This window comes from Dysidea avara, chromosome 5, assembly GCF_963678975.1.
Source record: "Dysidea avara chromosome 5, odDysAvar1.4, whole genome shotgun sequence".
NCBI classification, from domain to species: Eukaryota; Metazoa; Porifera; class Demospongiae; order Dictyoceratida; family Dysideidae; genus Dysidea; species Dysidea avara.
Genome location: NC_089276.1, coordinates 21,490,295 through 21,507,002, shown reverse-complemented (window position 1 = coordinate 21,507,002; position 16,708 = coordinate 21,490,295). Strand labels below are relative to the sequence as shown.

The 16,708-nt window shown below is 38.1% G+C and overlaps 1 protein-coding gene and 1 long non-coding RNA gene across 4 annotated transcripts in view; one reads left to right on the top strand and one right to left on the bottom strand.

The window, feature by feature from the left end:
- Positions 1-3,420, top strand: part of LOC136256190 (sushi, von Willebrand factor type A, EGF and pentraxin domain-containing protein 1-like) — a 64,878-nt gene extending 61,458 nt beyond the window's left edge. For both annotated transcript variants that reach the window (XM_066049137.1, XM_066049138.1), the window contains exons 35-36: positions 966-1,091; positions 3,111-3,420. In XM_066049137.1, the coding sequence (XP_065905209.1) occupies positions 966-1,091; positions 3,111-3,238 (254 nt within the window). In that variant the 3' untranslated portion in view covers positions 3,239-3,420. The remainder of the gene's footprint in view (positions 1-965; positions 1,092-3,110) is intronic.
- A 282-nt stretch (positions 3,421-3,702) lies between these two features.
- LOC136256195 (uncharacterized) lies at positions 3,703-15,511 on the bottom strand. 2 transcript variants are annotated; one of them, XR_010701364.1, is made up of 5 exons: positions 15,363-15,511; positions 15,209-15,315; positions 5,826-5,979; positions 3,966-4,080; positions 3,703-3,917 (listed from the first exon to the last, which is right to left on the bottom strand). It is a non-coding gene; the product is annotated as an uncharacterized lncRNA (long non-coding RNA). The 2 variants fall into 2 exon arrangements; XR_010701363.1 differs by having other exon boundaries at positions 3,966-5,979.
- Between the last annotated feature and the right edge of the window lie 1,197 nt (positions 15,512-16,708).

The window sequence follows — 16,708 nt, the reverse complement described above, 5'->3', positions numbered from 1 at the left end:
TTTTACAGCTTGGCTGTTTTTGATTAGATTAGATTATCTTGATCTTTTTAAAGATTTTCAATGCATACCCTTGTTCTCACTTTGAGAAGTCAATGTAAGTTTCCTATTACACTGTAGCTATACTACCCTGCCTTGTTCCCGTTATTTTGTGATTAGTTCTGTGTGTTTGTGCTGCCAAACTATGACAGTATATATTGAAAATAGTTTATAGTATGCATAAAATCATAAATCTAGTAAAATTTGAGGAACTTTAGTGTACATAATCCGTCAGCAGCTGGGGACTGAGCCCCCAGACCCCTGCACCTATAACTCACTACCACGTTTGGAAACCACCTTGGAAAAATTCTGGGTGTGCCCCTGAGCTGGAGTTTTGCTGCAGAAAAAAAGGCATGACAATCGGAACATTTAATCTACTGAGTAGCTCACTCAAGATAAGCAGCAAAATTGAGTTGCTTTAATAAGCATGCATGTATTTCTTTATATGCAATAACAAATCAATTTTAAAAGGAAGTAACTAGGGCTCCAGCGATAAAAGTAGTAAAACAAAACTCAAAAGCATAGCTATAGGTGGGAAAACCCCAGATGATAATGTAGAGATTTTTGTACGTAGCTGAGTCTGGTTTCACTACTTTCTAAGTCAACAATTTTTAATTTCATTAGTTTTTTTACATATTAATTCTTGTTACTACAGACGATTACATATTATTTCATTTGTATTTGGTCAGTACTTAACTTTTTATACTTCCATGAAACTTTTGTCAAGAACCACACTTCAGGTCAAGTTTTTTCACTCAACAGCCACTCCCTGAATATCAGCATAAAACGTTTCTTTTAATTAAAACCTAGACTTTTACTAGGAACTCGATTTAGGATATGGTTACAAGCAAATAAACTAATTTTTGTATATTTATCCTGTATAATGTATATTCATAACCAACAATGAAGAATGCTTACATGTATTTCAGGTTGCATTGATATTGGAAACATCACTGCTCAGACTATTACAGGAGGTGATGGAGCTACCGTGATATTTTCATCACATCAGGATGCCACTTTTACATGCCAGTTAGATAGTGGAACAGCAGTCACTTGTAAGTTGAACCTTGATATTGATACAGAGAGTACATACATTTGATTATGTACGTATGTTAGGAATAATCATTATAGTAGTTTTGCCTGTCCTTGATTATTATGCATACTTAATAGCAATAGTCTACAACTTTCTTTAGCTAAACTGGTATGCGGCATAATTTGTGACCGAATTTGGGAAAATCACCCTTATGGTCGTGCCTGAAACAATTAGAATTTTTGAAACTAGCATGGTGCTGTTACTAGCAGAACGCACTTTTCAAATATTTCTAAAAAATTTCTTGTAATTCAGGGTATCTATGGTTTATTCTACCCTTAATTGGATAGGAATTTGACTTGTAATGCTGTGTTTCAGAACTAAATATTTAATGTGTCAAATGCACCCATAAAGATGATTTTCCTAAATTCGGTCACATTTCTTTTCAAAGTTAATAACAGTTGTGACTGGGTCTAGGAAAACCAGTCTTTTTACCCATGACAGCAGATTTGATTTTCACCAAGAACACAAAGCTACATGAATAAACCATCAAGTTTCATTGTCAAAATCAGCTAGACTTATATAAGTGGTTTGCTTTTCTCAAGCAGTGGCAATCCGTACAAGCGGCTGGGGCCCTAATGCAACTCTGACCAGCCTTGGGATGGCTGTATGTGGCTGTACAGTGTCACTGTGTTAAATAAAGACCTGTACTGTACATTTTAGCCAGTTTGAGACCTGAATGGCCCACAACTTGGCCTAATTCATTCCTATGCCTTCCTTTTAAAAATATTTTAAAACAGCCTCTGACCTTTCTCTGGACTCCGCCTCCCACCCCTTTTGGAACTCACCTGATACTTGGTTTAAAAACTATCTAAAGTAGTGGGAAACTTAGCTGTTGGCTACTTGTACAGCGGATGCTCTGGAAGGTAAGGAATTGGTGTAAAACATGGTACACATAGTTTTAACCATTGGTGAGCTACAACACACTGAATACTTAAAACCGACATTTCTCAATACTTTTAAATAGGCAATAAGACCAGTTTTCCCAGACTGGATCACAAAACTACTTTCACTCACCCCCATCTATCACTTGGGACTGTATATCCGCACAATGGTAGTAAACAAATAGATGGACACTAGTTAAACCTTTTGCTAGCCTTAGAGAGTGGGATGACTCCATTCAGCATCAATTATAGCATTAAAAACAAGAAAACACTTACAGGCATCTAGATATTGAATTTTAAAGAAATCGCCATAACTCGAAATTTTGTCTGACTGCCTGACAAGTCACAAGGCTAGAGGCCAAACAAACTGAAGCAGCACATGGCTACCATTTTACGCCACAGCAACAAAAACTCACTGGAAGGATGTGCCTTTCCGATGAATGTCTGCCTTCTGCGCTTTGCCATTCCTTTTATCTTCAATTAAATGGTCGTTTTCTTCTTTATGAAAAAGCATAACAAAGTGTTAATTTTCCCTATTGACACTTTCCTTGAAGGAGCGTATTTAGACACCATGAATCTATTTGAGGCGCTTAACGGACTGTACTTTTGGGCAGCAGCTGCGCTCTTAAAACAATTTCCACGCCCCCTTTAACAATCAGAATGCACCATGACAACAATCTAGCTCCATAGGAAAGAAACAAACAAGGCATTGCGCCACACCAATTAGCTTGATCTACTGCGTAGCTGAGTGGCGAGATCAAGATACTTTAATACAGCAGTCACAGCCACATGTGTATTTCATAACTAAACTCTAATAAACTAGTGCAATAATATTACTTTAAAAATGAAGCAGGGTTCCAGCAATACAAGAAGAAATGATGGCAACTATGAGGGAAAATCCCTAGCATTGCAGCAAATGTGGGAAAATCCCTACTTTGGCATTACTCCTACAATACCTAGTAGCTAGGGATTTTCCCTCATAGCTACCATCATTTCTTGTTTCACTGCTTTTTATCGCTGAAACCCTACTTCATTTTAAAATTAAATTGTACTGTATAATGTTTTGTGCATACATACTCTACTTTATATAATTTCTCTAGGCACAAGTCCTCAAGTGTACTCTGGACTAAGTGCTGGAAGTCATTCAATCACTTTAGTGTCCACATGTCCTGGTGAAACCAAAGGAATATCCAATACATCAACATTCAGGATCCGTTCACCTGTCTGACTGGATTGATAAACTAGTAAAGTGGACTGATACGACAGTTATTTAGTTGTAGAAACATATTTTATGTGCCATCTCTATATGCATACACAAATTTGCAGCTGTGAACATGTACATGTGTTGATTGTACATTGTTACAATTGTAGTGGTTACTGAGTAAATTGGATAACACCCTATTATGCCTACATTTTGCTCCTTGCTTTAGTCTTTCTATCATTCCAAATAATCATTGTTCCGATAAAATTGATGCATACCTATACATGCTGTGGCAAATTTGGTTACGGATGTCCAACTTCATCACCACGTGATTATCACGTGGAATTACACAATTCTCTGTTGTCAGTGGCTATGTACTACCATTATGTTCAACAGACATATCCATTGACTTCGTAATGGAATGATTCTGAAACAAAATTAGCAACATATTTGCAATTAATGTAGGTAGTTTGTAGCTTTCATTAAAACACTTGTGTGGATTTCTTCAACACTATATATTGGTTATTTTACTGTGGTACAATTAGAACAAATTAATCAAGGCCCAATGAATTGTGCGTTGGTCTTATACAGTAGGTATTGTACATAGGTTCACAGTTTAGTAAAACATGAACAGGACATTTTATCAGGTGAATTCTTTTAGTATGAGAAGTCTTTAGCCTTCAAGATGTACAGGAAGTTAGCTGACCTGTAACATATACTTGTGCATATTATAATGATGCAAATTAGTAGTTACCTCTTAATCCCATCAGCCAACTAGCTTTTAAAGCATAATCTTGGAGTGTTGCTCTATCTGATTGATCTAATCAACCTTGCTAAGCATATATGGCTAACTCTCGCTCTCTTGCAAACTATAAGGATTACAGTAACCACTAGATGACTTTATTACCTGTTACAGGATTGCAATTACTGTATGTAATTGCAATCCATACTGCAATCCAATTGCAATTACTGTATGTCAAACATAATACAGTGGAACCTCAGTTACATTCTCAGTTAACTGAACTACAGAAATGACTGCTCTATTAGAGTAGTGACTGTTCTATTAGGGTAGTTGAATAATACTGGTATTTTTTACCAATATACACAGTTTCAGAGATATGGACTTTTCAGACTTATGGACCACCCCCTGGTCCCAAGGGATTCAGATAGCTGAGGTTCCACTGTATTAACAGCTTCTTTACAGTCAATCAAACATTCATTTTATACATAGCCATTAGGGAACAGAGGTCCATTCTTTACATTTATCTACATACATCATTCCTAATTTTTTTCATACTGTTGGTATATTTTCTAAGTTAGAATAGAGTCAAAATAATGAAGTTTCAGACATACTAGCATACAATCCTGCCATATGGCACACAACTCACATATTTACATGTCTTATCTCAAGCACCAAAGGTTACTAGTAATGTGTGATACATATCGATATATTGGAGTATCACGATACTCTAGTTGTATTGCGACACCGATACTATGCAAATGTATCGATATTTTGATTGCGCAATCACCGAAATGTGAAGGTCTTGTATTTTGAAATTTAATAGTGTAGCTTAGTTGTTTACCAATTTCCTAGACTCCTTAAGCATAACAGTGCAATGGAGTAATAGCTGGTACTGAACAATGAAAATTTATCGGCTGCCCATGTATTTAATATGAAGGTCTGTATTTTTGGCAGTGTAGCTGGGTTGCTTACAACTTTCCCGAACTCTTTTAAAAGCTTGTTACATAACAGTGCAATGGACATGAATGGAGTATTAGCTGGTACCTTGCGAATGGCAGCCCACATGCTTAAGGGCACTTTTAGGGATTGTATCCATGACTACACAGCTGCTAGTGTATCGCACATCACTAAAGGTTACTGACAACAATGGGTACTATCACTGCCAGATGGTGTGTGTGTACACAACAAACTGCAAGTCAGGCAGTGTACACAGTAAACCAGAATGCTATGTCAGGATACAAAAGGGCATAAAAAACAACCAAATTCTTATGCCAGTACTGCCTTCCAAATGGCACAAACTCCATTCTATTGTGACCTATTTACCCATTACAAATATGATGTATGTGCACGTAATATATGGCAGGATTTAAGTAATCTATGAAAGACCTTCACTAAACCAGATGTACCTACTGACCTGGATTACCCGGATCTGAGGCATGTGTCAAGGGCACTCCACTAGCATACTAAGTAAATAGGTGGCTATAGGGTAAAACTCAGCAATGATAAACTAGTGACTGTGGTTCTATGTAAGCTTTTTATAAATGGGTACAGGGCATGTATACTCTGTGCATAAAAATATGGACTCCAGGAAATTTCCCTTACAAAAGCCTAAGGAAGCCTCACATGCTAGCTAGCACAAATCGACACCTTGCGCTGTCAGCAAAGATATATGGGACACAAAGAAGGACACGATGCATGCATTGTACATACTGCCAAAAGGCACCTGCATGTTGGGCTAAAATGACATCAAATAGGGAAAAAATCAAGCCTGTAGCCTAAGCCATTATTGAGGTACGCTTGTCTGAAAGCATAAGTGAGCAAGTAAGTAAGTAAGTAAAGTATGTAATGCCATGAATGTATTGTGAGGCTTACCTGGTGGGTGTGAAGAGACCACATATACAAAGTCATAGAATCACAACAGTATGGTGGTGATCAATACCAATATGTGAATACAGTGGAGACATGGAGATGACAACTACCGTACCTATCATCCACTTCACACAGAATGTTATATCAGCACTACAAGCTAAGGAAAATATAAATCATCATCATCACCACAATGACCAGTCAACAAACAATAAAGACACCATAAGTGACAATTGTTTGGACTAAAATGAAACAGTTCACATATCGTTTATGTGGATCTCATTTAAAAACGTAACCCCTTGAGGATTCAGATCAGTAATCTAGCTACAAACTGCAGGTTTGGCACTTGAAGGCCAGGCACCAACATCAAATATCTTTCTTGGCAATGTTATTGCCATTTTTCAGCAAATAGTGTTGAGAACGATTACACACAAGTGTATAAACACAACGCAAGTTTTTAAACAAGTTCTTTAACAAATAGAAAAACAGACATTTTATTTCAAAAATGTCTCTAGAAATATAATCATCATCTTAGTTTGATCATAGGTAATAGAGTACTTAAAAAGGATAGGAAACGCAAGCGACGTCCAGTTTGGTTTCTGTTATGTATGACTTGAAAGGACAAGACAGTTTTCACTTTCACTTTCAATCTCATTTTATTTTGCATATAACTTCCTTGAGGGTTAGTACCATCCTAGTTCCCTCAATTACTTACTTGAGTTCATTGTAGTGAAGTTACACAATCGTTGGTTATGTTTCTCTTTGATACAAGCGCAGCAAGCACAACGAGTATGTTCGTAATACACGGAATTCCAATAGAAATGTATGTATTTTGTAACGTCACATTATTGTGTTCCTATCTGTTTTATGTACTCTATTATCTATGGTTTGGTATCACAAGACAGTGCATTCCATCAATGAATTGAAGCATGACGTACTTGGCCACATCTTATTACAAAAGAACAGATAACATCCATTCACCAAATAACAGTCCGCCAATATGCTTTACTAGTAAAATCGCCAAATATAATTCCCAACCTACTATACATTATTTGTGACCTGCTGAGTGAAAACCTGTTGTTTTCATAACTATTCTATGTTGCTTAAAACATATTGAAATTAACTTGGTAAAAATATATAGGTTAGATAAAAATGTTAATCTCTTTGGTATATAGTAAACCTATATACCATCAGAATCAGATTCACCTGTTCAAGGAGAGTAAGAAAACTTTTCTTTCTTGCTCGCACAGTGAAGGGCATGTCAGAACAGCCTTCTTCTTTGTGCACACAGAGAAATGTAGGGAAAGTACTACATGTTGCTGGGTTTTCCAGCTCATGGTGAGTTTCGTAGCTTGTGTCAGTTGAGATCTGATTGATTAATTAAGCGTCTGTAATTTATTTGCTGTATAGGTGCTATAAAAATCTTTCCTGCTGTTCCAACTGTCCAGCATTATAACTCCAAGACTATTAAGCATAACAGGCTGAAACTTTGTTTGTCCACTCCTTTGTTACTATAGACAACAGAGAAGCAATAAAATAAATTGTGAGGAATGTGCAAAAATGATGGGTTTTTCAGTTACATTTGACTTCTGGTACTACCATTAAGGGTTCTATTATATTCCACTGCACAGTTAGTAATCTATAATAAATGTATTCACAAAACTAATATGTATGCACATATGTGTAAGGACCGCATTGAAGGATACTAACTAGCAGTATTACAGTCTTTGATAGCTTTAGTTGCAGAGGTTATGCACTAGATGGCATACCAGCTACATGTATATCACTATATAGCAGAGTCAGCTATATACCAGATGTTACTGTAAATATTTTATTGCCCTATATACACTGTCGTGGGATGGAAGAAAACAGGATATAACTTGTGGTTCAGTATAGTGGGCATGATGGTTTAGATACTCTAAACATTTTAGACTGTGCAAGTTTTACTGTCCTCATTCAGCATAATTTCTACATTGACTCACCCACACACTCCTCACCTCAAATGTGATTATGCTTTGTTGTACAAATGTTTCAACACATTGCACGTCAAACGTCAAACGTGTGCAATGCTAGATATGACTCTGAAAGTGTATGACACAAATGATGCAAAATGCACAACAATTAAGATGATAACTCTGACCATGTTCCTTCTAGTTATCACCCATATTATATGAACATGTACTGACTACTCAATCAGCACTTTGTTACACAACAAAGAAATGATGAGTAAATAACCATATGTTATCAGTTATTACATAATCAACCTCAGGATAGAATACCCTTGAAGTTAGCCACAACACCACAGGAATGGCCATTGTTAAAAAGGTTACTCATAAAAAGGCAGTGTTGATATCCAGTGCCATCACCAGAAAGGGTTATATAACAGGTACCACAAAGGGACAAGCTTATACAATTGAATAGGGTAAAGGCCTAACAGACCAATACAAAAAAGTGAATGGTCTAATGAGAGACAACAAAGTAGTTTAAAAATAGAACCATTTCCATGAAGTATAGTCCAGTAGCCTTCCCATTGTACATTAACCTGGTAACCCATCACTATGACTATGACAACACAAAGATATACTTCTCTCTCATAGACATGTATAATTGTTAAACTTTACAGATACACAGATATGGAAGGAGACGCTAGAATGAAGGCTGGATCCTTAACAGTTAAAATTTAACAAAACCAATGATTGAACAGTTTTACAATAACATCCACCCACATATCACCTCAATCCAGTTCCTTACCAATGTCAGAATTCATCATTCGAGCTTACCACACCACTCAGTAAGATGGCTGTCAAAACCCGGACAGATATTGAGCAACGAGACTTTAGTATGATAGATTAAATACTTAATGATGGTGTTGGTTAGTCTTTGATTTTGGTATCAATTTTATAAAATCTGGTATTATGCATACAACAAAAATTCTGCTCAATACAAGTCTGATTTTGCCTACTAATAGTGAAATAAATGGAAGAATCCATTAATAATCTATCACTGGATTCTCCAGCTTACGTTAATCAATAACAAATGGCACAAAGTTAATAACCCAGTTAGTGACCACAATGTAATTCAGTGCATTTATACACACAGAAGTTCATTAGCACTAAACTACAAGTACTGAAAATAAATTTCTGTTGTCCTGCCACAATGTTCTGACTGGACAGTTACCTAATTGACCACTAGACCACTAGACTATGACCTAGACCACTGGACTATGACCTAGACCACTAGATTAGGCCTGTGACCACTAGATTAGGACTATTGTGTCCACTACTGCTGCAGCTGTGATGTGGTTACAGTACACCAGAGGGTTGGCAATGGTTCATTTGTGGTCACTCCCTTGGGTTGTAAGGGAGTATACTATCTCCTAGCAACCAAGTGAACAGTCAATTATTGAGTCATCATTCCCTTGGGTTGTACAAATCGATACTATCTCCTAACAACCAAGTGACTGCTACTAGATAGAATCAACAGACATGCCAGCTCAGCCCTTAGGCTCTCTCCTTGTGCTTTGATGGGACACTTTGTCCTGACAACTTATAGTTAAAGCACTTGTGTGTGTGAAGATCAAACGAATATGAGTGCTATTATTTCCATACAGCACTACAGCACTGTTGATCACATGCGTAACATTTTAAATCGCCAGAAGTAGCCAAATCAATGTTATCTGTTTTGTTTTATGACCAAACTTGTACTATATAGACACTTACTAATTGTCTGATGGCTGAAAACCGACGCAGTTCGAGTCTACAGAATGAACGCTCCGAACAAAGATGACCAGAAAGCATTTTAAACCAGTTAAAGCACTGCCATGCTTGTGCAACATGAAAAAATAGCACTCTGGCATGGTCTCGAGCCAAATATTAATACAGCACTCAGCTTGGTCTTGTGCTGTATTAGTCTCTCGCCCATGCACTCATGCTATATTTTCCATATTGTACTCACGGCAGTGCTTTAACTAGTATTTTAAGCCCTGCCTTACGTGCTTGTACAGAAAATACAGCGTGAGGGGGCGTGTTGAGAGGCTAATACAGCACAAGGCAAAAGCAGTTGCCTCGAGACACCATCCAAGTGCCGTCTTTATCGTACACACAAGCATAGGCAGTGCTTCCTAATATTGTTGCTTGGAGTGTTCATCTTGTATGCCTGAACTGCTTCAATTTTCAGTGACCAGACTATCAGTAAGTATCCATGAAATCTATGTCTAGTCATATTTGCCCAAGTGTACTGTATTTGGCCAATTATCTGCAATTATGTGCACAACTGTACTGTATGATCCATACAATATATTATAGGTAAAGGACCACCGCATGTGTGTATAGAAAATACAGTAGGAGGGTGTGTGTCGAGAGGCTAATACAGCACGAGGCGAAGCCGAGTGCTGTATTTGCCTTGAGACCCCCCCCCCCCCCCCGAGTGCTGTATTTTTCATACACACAAGCATAGGCGGTACTTTAACTGTTATACTGTACTTCCTGGTCGTATAGCTTGGAGCGATTTTCTCTAGTACTCAAACCGCTGTAATTTTCGGTGGTCAGGATATCAGTAAGTGTTTAACTAATCTATTTCTAGTCGTAGAATAAACTAATAGGATTAGTTTGGCTAGTTTTAACGATTTACAATGTCACGCACGTGATCAATCGTGCTGTCTTAGTGAAGTCGTGTTTAAAAAGCTTTGTGATCAGATGATCAGTAAGTGTTTATACAATCTATTCCTAGCCATAGAACGAACTCGTAGGATTAGTTTGGCTGGTTTTAGTGATTTACAGTGTGTTGTTTATGTAACATTCCTTAAATAAATTCTCCGCATAACTGTACTGTATTTGCCCAAGTGTGCTGTATTTGCCCAATTAAGTGCATAACTGTACCGTATAACTCATACAGTACAGTTATGCAGTTGATTAATACTGTATGGACAATACGATACGTGGCATCGTTTTGATCCTCCCATGCAAAGTACAATATAGTTATATGTAGCTAATTGGTAGTATATGGAAAATACAGTATGCAACAGCACACTGATCCTCCTATGCAAAGTACAATATATACTACAGTAGTTAAATTGTTAAAGCACCGCTGTGACAATATGGAAAAAATAGCACAAGGGCAAAAATGAGAGACTAATAATACAGCATGGGACAAAGACGAGTGCTGTATTTGGCTCGAGACCATGCCAGAATGCTCATATTGCACAAGTGTGGTGGCGCTTTTACTGGTTTAAAGTGCTTTCTGTTGTTCGGAGCGCTCATTTTGTAGCCTCAAACCGTGTTGGTTTTCAGCCATCAGACAATCAGTAAGTGTCTATATACGTAGTAAAAGTTTGGTAATAAAACAAACAGATAACATTGATTTGGCTACTTCTGGTGATTTAAAATGTTACACACGTGATCAACAGTGCTGTATTTTCCCTACACAGCGCTGTATTTTCTTTCAGTGCTGTACGGAAATAGTACCATTCTTTTGATTTCGCCCATGCAAGTACATATATGGTCAGACATCTAGGCAATTTGACCACTCCCTTGTTCATAAATGTGGTTGCAGACTATTCTGTGTCGTACATCATTCAGCATTTATAAGCTCCTGCCACACAACCACAACATAAAGGTATACCCATTTATATCAATATTTTACTGACACAGTAGCTCTAAAGAGTTCTTTACTAAAGTTTAGAAAAAGGATGATGGAGCCTACAATTAGCTTGAAGCGTACAGGGTGGCCAAGTATGTGTCTGGACACAAAAGTCAACAAAGAATTCCTATTACTGGCCAGTATCTTTTAAATATTTACTGCTATAGCAACATGCAGTGTTTCTGTTGCAGGAAGCTAAAAAATTAAGTACAGTGGAATCTCCCATAAAGGTCAGTAAGTTGGTCGGTCGCCTCAGCACAATGGCCACGTGACTACAGTCCCGATAGTTTGCACTAAGTGGTCACCTCTATAATTTGTATAACGGGTACTTCACTACACAAAAAGCCTCTCACTAAGTGGCCAGCAACAGAATAATTTTCAATTAACAATTCAACCTGTAAACACCAGAGCTGTTTGTTTGTGGAATGTAGCATACTACACCAGCATCACAATGTCAACACACTGCAGCTGTCACTATTCAGTGGACTGCTCCAACTGGACTACTGGACACTGACATACCGTATAGCCAAAATATTTTGAGGGAGAAGCTTTTTGCTGATGTCGAGGTTTTGGGGGTTAACAGCAAAACTTTTATCCTTGAAATATTTAACCCTTCATATAGTCTAATACATTTTGGGATTGTTTACAAATCCGTGAAAAATATAAATGGTAATGTTGCTCAACCTCGAAAATTTTGCCCTCGAAATATTGGGTTTTTTGTGCATTCTATAATTGGATCTATTGAGTGTTGAGGGCCTTTAGGGATCACTACTCTGCTACTATATTACAATGGTAAATATGAGCAGCAAAATACATAAAAACTGTCTTCTGTTTATTGTACTATGCACTACAGCACTTATGTACTCCTTAGCAATACTGCATGGAACAGGATAGCAATGGTAGTAGCGATAGAGCTGCGAGAATGTACAATGGTTATAATTATACAAGCTTACTTTCAATCATCATGTGGACACTGAAAAAGCTAGCATAACATTCTAGCATTTTTACACAGAAACCTGAAACACTGTCATCAAAGAGTCAAGTTAGATGCCTACACGATACTAGTCTAGCCAATCCTAAACTACGTTGAAACAGTCTGGTCTCTACACAAGAAATACTACATCAACAAGCTTGAGGCCAAACGTGCTACTCATTTTATTGTTTCAGATCAAGTAATATATCACATATTGTACATTCATTAAAATAGAAATCCACATTGTATCACCATAATATGATAAGGTTTTGCCACTTGATGTTTTACAAGATTGTCCACCACCTAGTAGAGCTTACTACCCCCAGTTATATATATTGTAGATATTGAAGAGGAAATCGGGATACGTTCATTAAACCATCTGCTATTGTTGATGCATTACAAATTTAATTTTTATCCAAGGTCTATATTTCTTCACTAAATGATTTTGATAGAGTTCTTCAACCAACACTGACTTATTTAATAATTAACAGTATTTAATTAATCTAAAGAAATTCCTTTTATACTCAAATTTGTGAGTTTTATATCATTAATATATACAAGTTTAAGGAAAAATTAGGAATTTTAAGCTTGATTAGGGATAATAGAACAAAATGTAGGGAAACAAGGGAGGTCGCCTATACCTGCAGATATTATACTATAGAACATTTAATCCCTAATTCAGTCTATAGCCATGACTGAATTAAGGATTAAATGTTCGCTAGCATATCTGCAGGTGTAGGCGACCTCCCTTGTTTTCCTATTTTCTATGATCCTTAAAATTCTTAATATTTCCTTATACTTGCTTGTTTACGTTTTTGTGACATTATTATGACTGCTGAACCATGCATACTGCATCAAAAGAAAGGATAGTGCTAAAGTTAATGCTTTTGTCTGAACATGCATCCCAGCTATTAATAACTGACTCAAAAGTGAAGTGGCCACTCCTCTTCGCTTTCAGCTTATGTTCAGCCCGTTACACAGAGCTACAAACAAAGAACAGTAGGAGAAGCACATCTGCAATCAATACAGTCACCCTGAAAAATACAGACGATTCGCACGCCCAAACTATCAATTACTCACTCGAGAGTAAAGTGGCCATTACACTCTGTTTTCACCTATTTTCAGCCCATTACACTTACAAATGAAGAATGCCTCTGCAATCAATCCAGTCACCATGGAAAATACAGGGAAACCATGCATAGTGCTAACTCAAATCGACACCTTGGATTAAAAAGGAACACAAAGGAAGATAAAGGTAAGTCCATGATGTGTGCATTTTATGCACTGCGGTATGTCAGTAGGCACATCTAGGGGCGAAGCAACATCGAACAGCGAAAAAAACAAGTCCATAGCCTAACCCATTATCAAGTTATGCTTGTCTCAAGGCAGGCAGGCAGGCAGGCAGGCAGGCAGGCAGGCAGGCAGGCAGGCAGGCAGGCAGGCAGGCAGGCAGGCAGGCAGGCAGGCAGGCAGGCAGGCAGGCAGGCAGGCAGGCAGGCAGGCAGGCAGGCAGGCAGGCAGGCAGGCAGGCAGGCAGGCAGGCAGGCAGGCAGGCAGGCAGGCAGGCAGGCAGGCAGGCAGGCAGGCAGGCAGGCAGGCAGGCAGGCAGGCAGGCAGGCAGGCAGGCAGGCAGGCAGGCAGGCAGGCAGGCAGGCAGGCAGGCAGGCAGGCAGGCAGGCAGGCAGGCAGGCAGGCAGGCAGGCAGGCAGGCAGGCATTATTATACACCAGGGTAAGACGTAAGTGCTGTGGAGTATAATGAAATCTTTATAGCTATGCACCTCCTGCAAGAATAACCTACTTTCCCAAAGTACACTACGTGGGGATTTGACTACTCTTCATGCCCCACGGGTGGGGAACTTGATTTTTGAATAAGTCAAATCATAGATAATAGAGTAAAAGGGATAGGAAATGCAACTGATTTCCGATTTGATTTCCATTACGCGTGACTTGTCAGGACAAGACAGTTTTGTGCTCAAGCATGGGAATTAGTGTTCTAAGGAGTGTAAATAGTAATCCTTAGGCCTTTGTGAGAGATTTTGGCGAGAGAATTCAGACTGTAGATTTTGTAACAAAGCGTATCGCATTAACCGTGGTTGTTACACGCCATCATACTTTCGCTCATAGTACCTTCATACCTTGTCCATACCGCTTCTTGTATAGCCAGTTCCACTTTCGAATCTTGTGGTAAGCTAGGCATGTCATCAATACAGTCTTTTACCCTTGCATTGTACTACAAGGTGGTTTAAACTTTTGGTAAAAAATTAGTCGTTTCTTCAAGCAACAGTTCCTGTTTTGCTCTAATATTTCCTCTGGTTCTCTCTATTAAATGGTAAGGAATAGGTTTATCACAGTTAAAATATATTTACGAAGAAAGTTAAGTGGTTTAAAGTAATTTTTGGGCCGTTTTTTTTTTTTTTCACTTTCAATCTCCTTTAATTTTGCGTATAACTTCCTTGAGGGTTGGTACCATCCTAGTTCCCTTGATTACTTACTTGAGTTCACTCTAGCGAAGTTTCACAGTCGTTGGTTACAAAATTCTGTTGTTACAACAATTTGTTTCTCTTTGATACAAGCGCAGCAAACGTAACAAGTATGTTCGTGACGTAATACACGGAATTTCAATAGAAATGTATGTATTTTGTGACGTCACGTTATTGCGTTTCCTATCCCTTTTATGTACTCTATTATCCATGGTCAAATCCCCACCTTTTCCTGGAGGGGGGTGGTGGGGCATATATTGATAGGTGCATTACGTATTTCTTATAACAATTCCATACCTCAGTGTTCAGCGAGGTATTCAGTGTTCTTAACAGTTTCCTTAGTATTCAAGCTTTACAGGAACTCTATGAAACCTTCTTCGTTTCATCGTTCAAAGTCAAAGACACTGCGGGGAATTGATCAGTGTGTTCGTACAGACTATTCAACACTCACAAATTATCTCTTTTCCGAGCTCTTTTCTCGCAACGTTGGAGGTCACCACGTTGGAAGCCTTGTCCACAGCGTTGGGTGCCTTGTCCACCACACACACGCCTCATCTTTCTCGTCACAGACTCACGTGACCCGATTTTAAAAAAGTTTTAGGTCAAATGCTGTACAATGAATGAGTTATAAGAAAGCTCCTTACTTAGATCAGGAGCCTTACAGGCTTGCTTACATATTATTACTGGGCAGGTAGCTTGGTTGATGTGCCCAGGAAAAAAAAATTACGAAGATTACAGGTGTTAGCTAGCTAGCTCTGATGATTTGGTTAATGAGTCAATAGTAATGTTAGTAATTTATCAGTAAATAAGTTTAGATCATCACATTCAATTATTGCTGTAGGTAAGTGATTTCATTCTCTCTAATTGTTTTTGAGTACTGAGAAGCTCTGTTGATGTGGTATGGCAGTGGATGAATATCAGTAATATGATAAAGTATAAGTGTTTGGTGCGAGGTTTGGTGTGTCTTGATAGGGGGAAATAATAGTGCAGGATTTCAAGTGCATACTCCAGCTTGGTGTAGGATTTTTGTAGTCTTGATATTGTGTATCTTTTTAAAGTGTATGAGTCCCAACCTAAGTGCTCTAACATTGATGTGACAACAGATTGAGTCTTCCATAATCAAACACCCATCTCTCGGCTCTACACTATACTTTTCCAATTCTTGGATATCCCCAGCATGGGTGGGGGTCCCAGACCACTGCTGCGTGTTCCATTGATGGACATATCATTGAGTGAAATGCTGCAGCTTTTACGCCTGAAGAGCAATTGTTGAGTTTATAAAAGTAAACCAGTGAAGAGAAGGTCACCACTAATATCTGCCACAATATTCACTATTTTTGTGTAGTGACGTTCACTACTACTTTTGTAGTGAACATCACTACCATGTAGTGGCATTCAAATATGTAGTTAGGGTCACTATAAAAGAGTAGTGAAGATCACTACAAAAGTAGTGAACTGTCACCACTACACAAAAATAGTGAGTATTGTGGCAGAAATTATAGTAGTGAAATCATTTGCTACTAATTTTTTATAGTGTACACATATTAGAAAGCTTTGGGTTCATGTGCATGGCTTTACTTGTAGTACGAGATATATGCGATGACCATGTTCTTGTCCTTTTACATCCTGCACATATATACATGTAGCTGGCTAACTAGCTTTAAGCATACAATTTTTAACCCCACACATGGTTTGAAACCTCCTATATAGTTAGCTAGCTAACTCATATAAAAATTTAAACAGATGAAATAGATGCTTTCTAGAGTTGCTGATTTGCAGTTAGAACACTCTAAATGG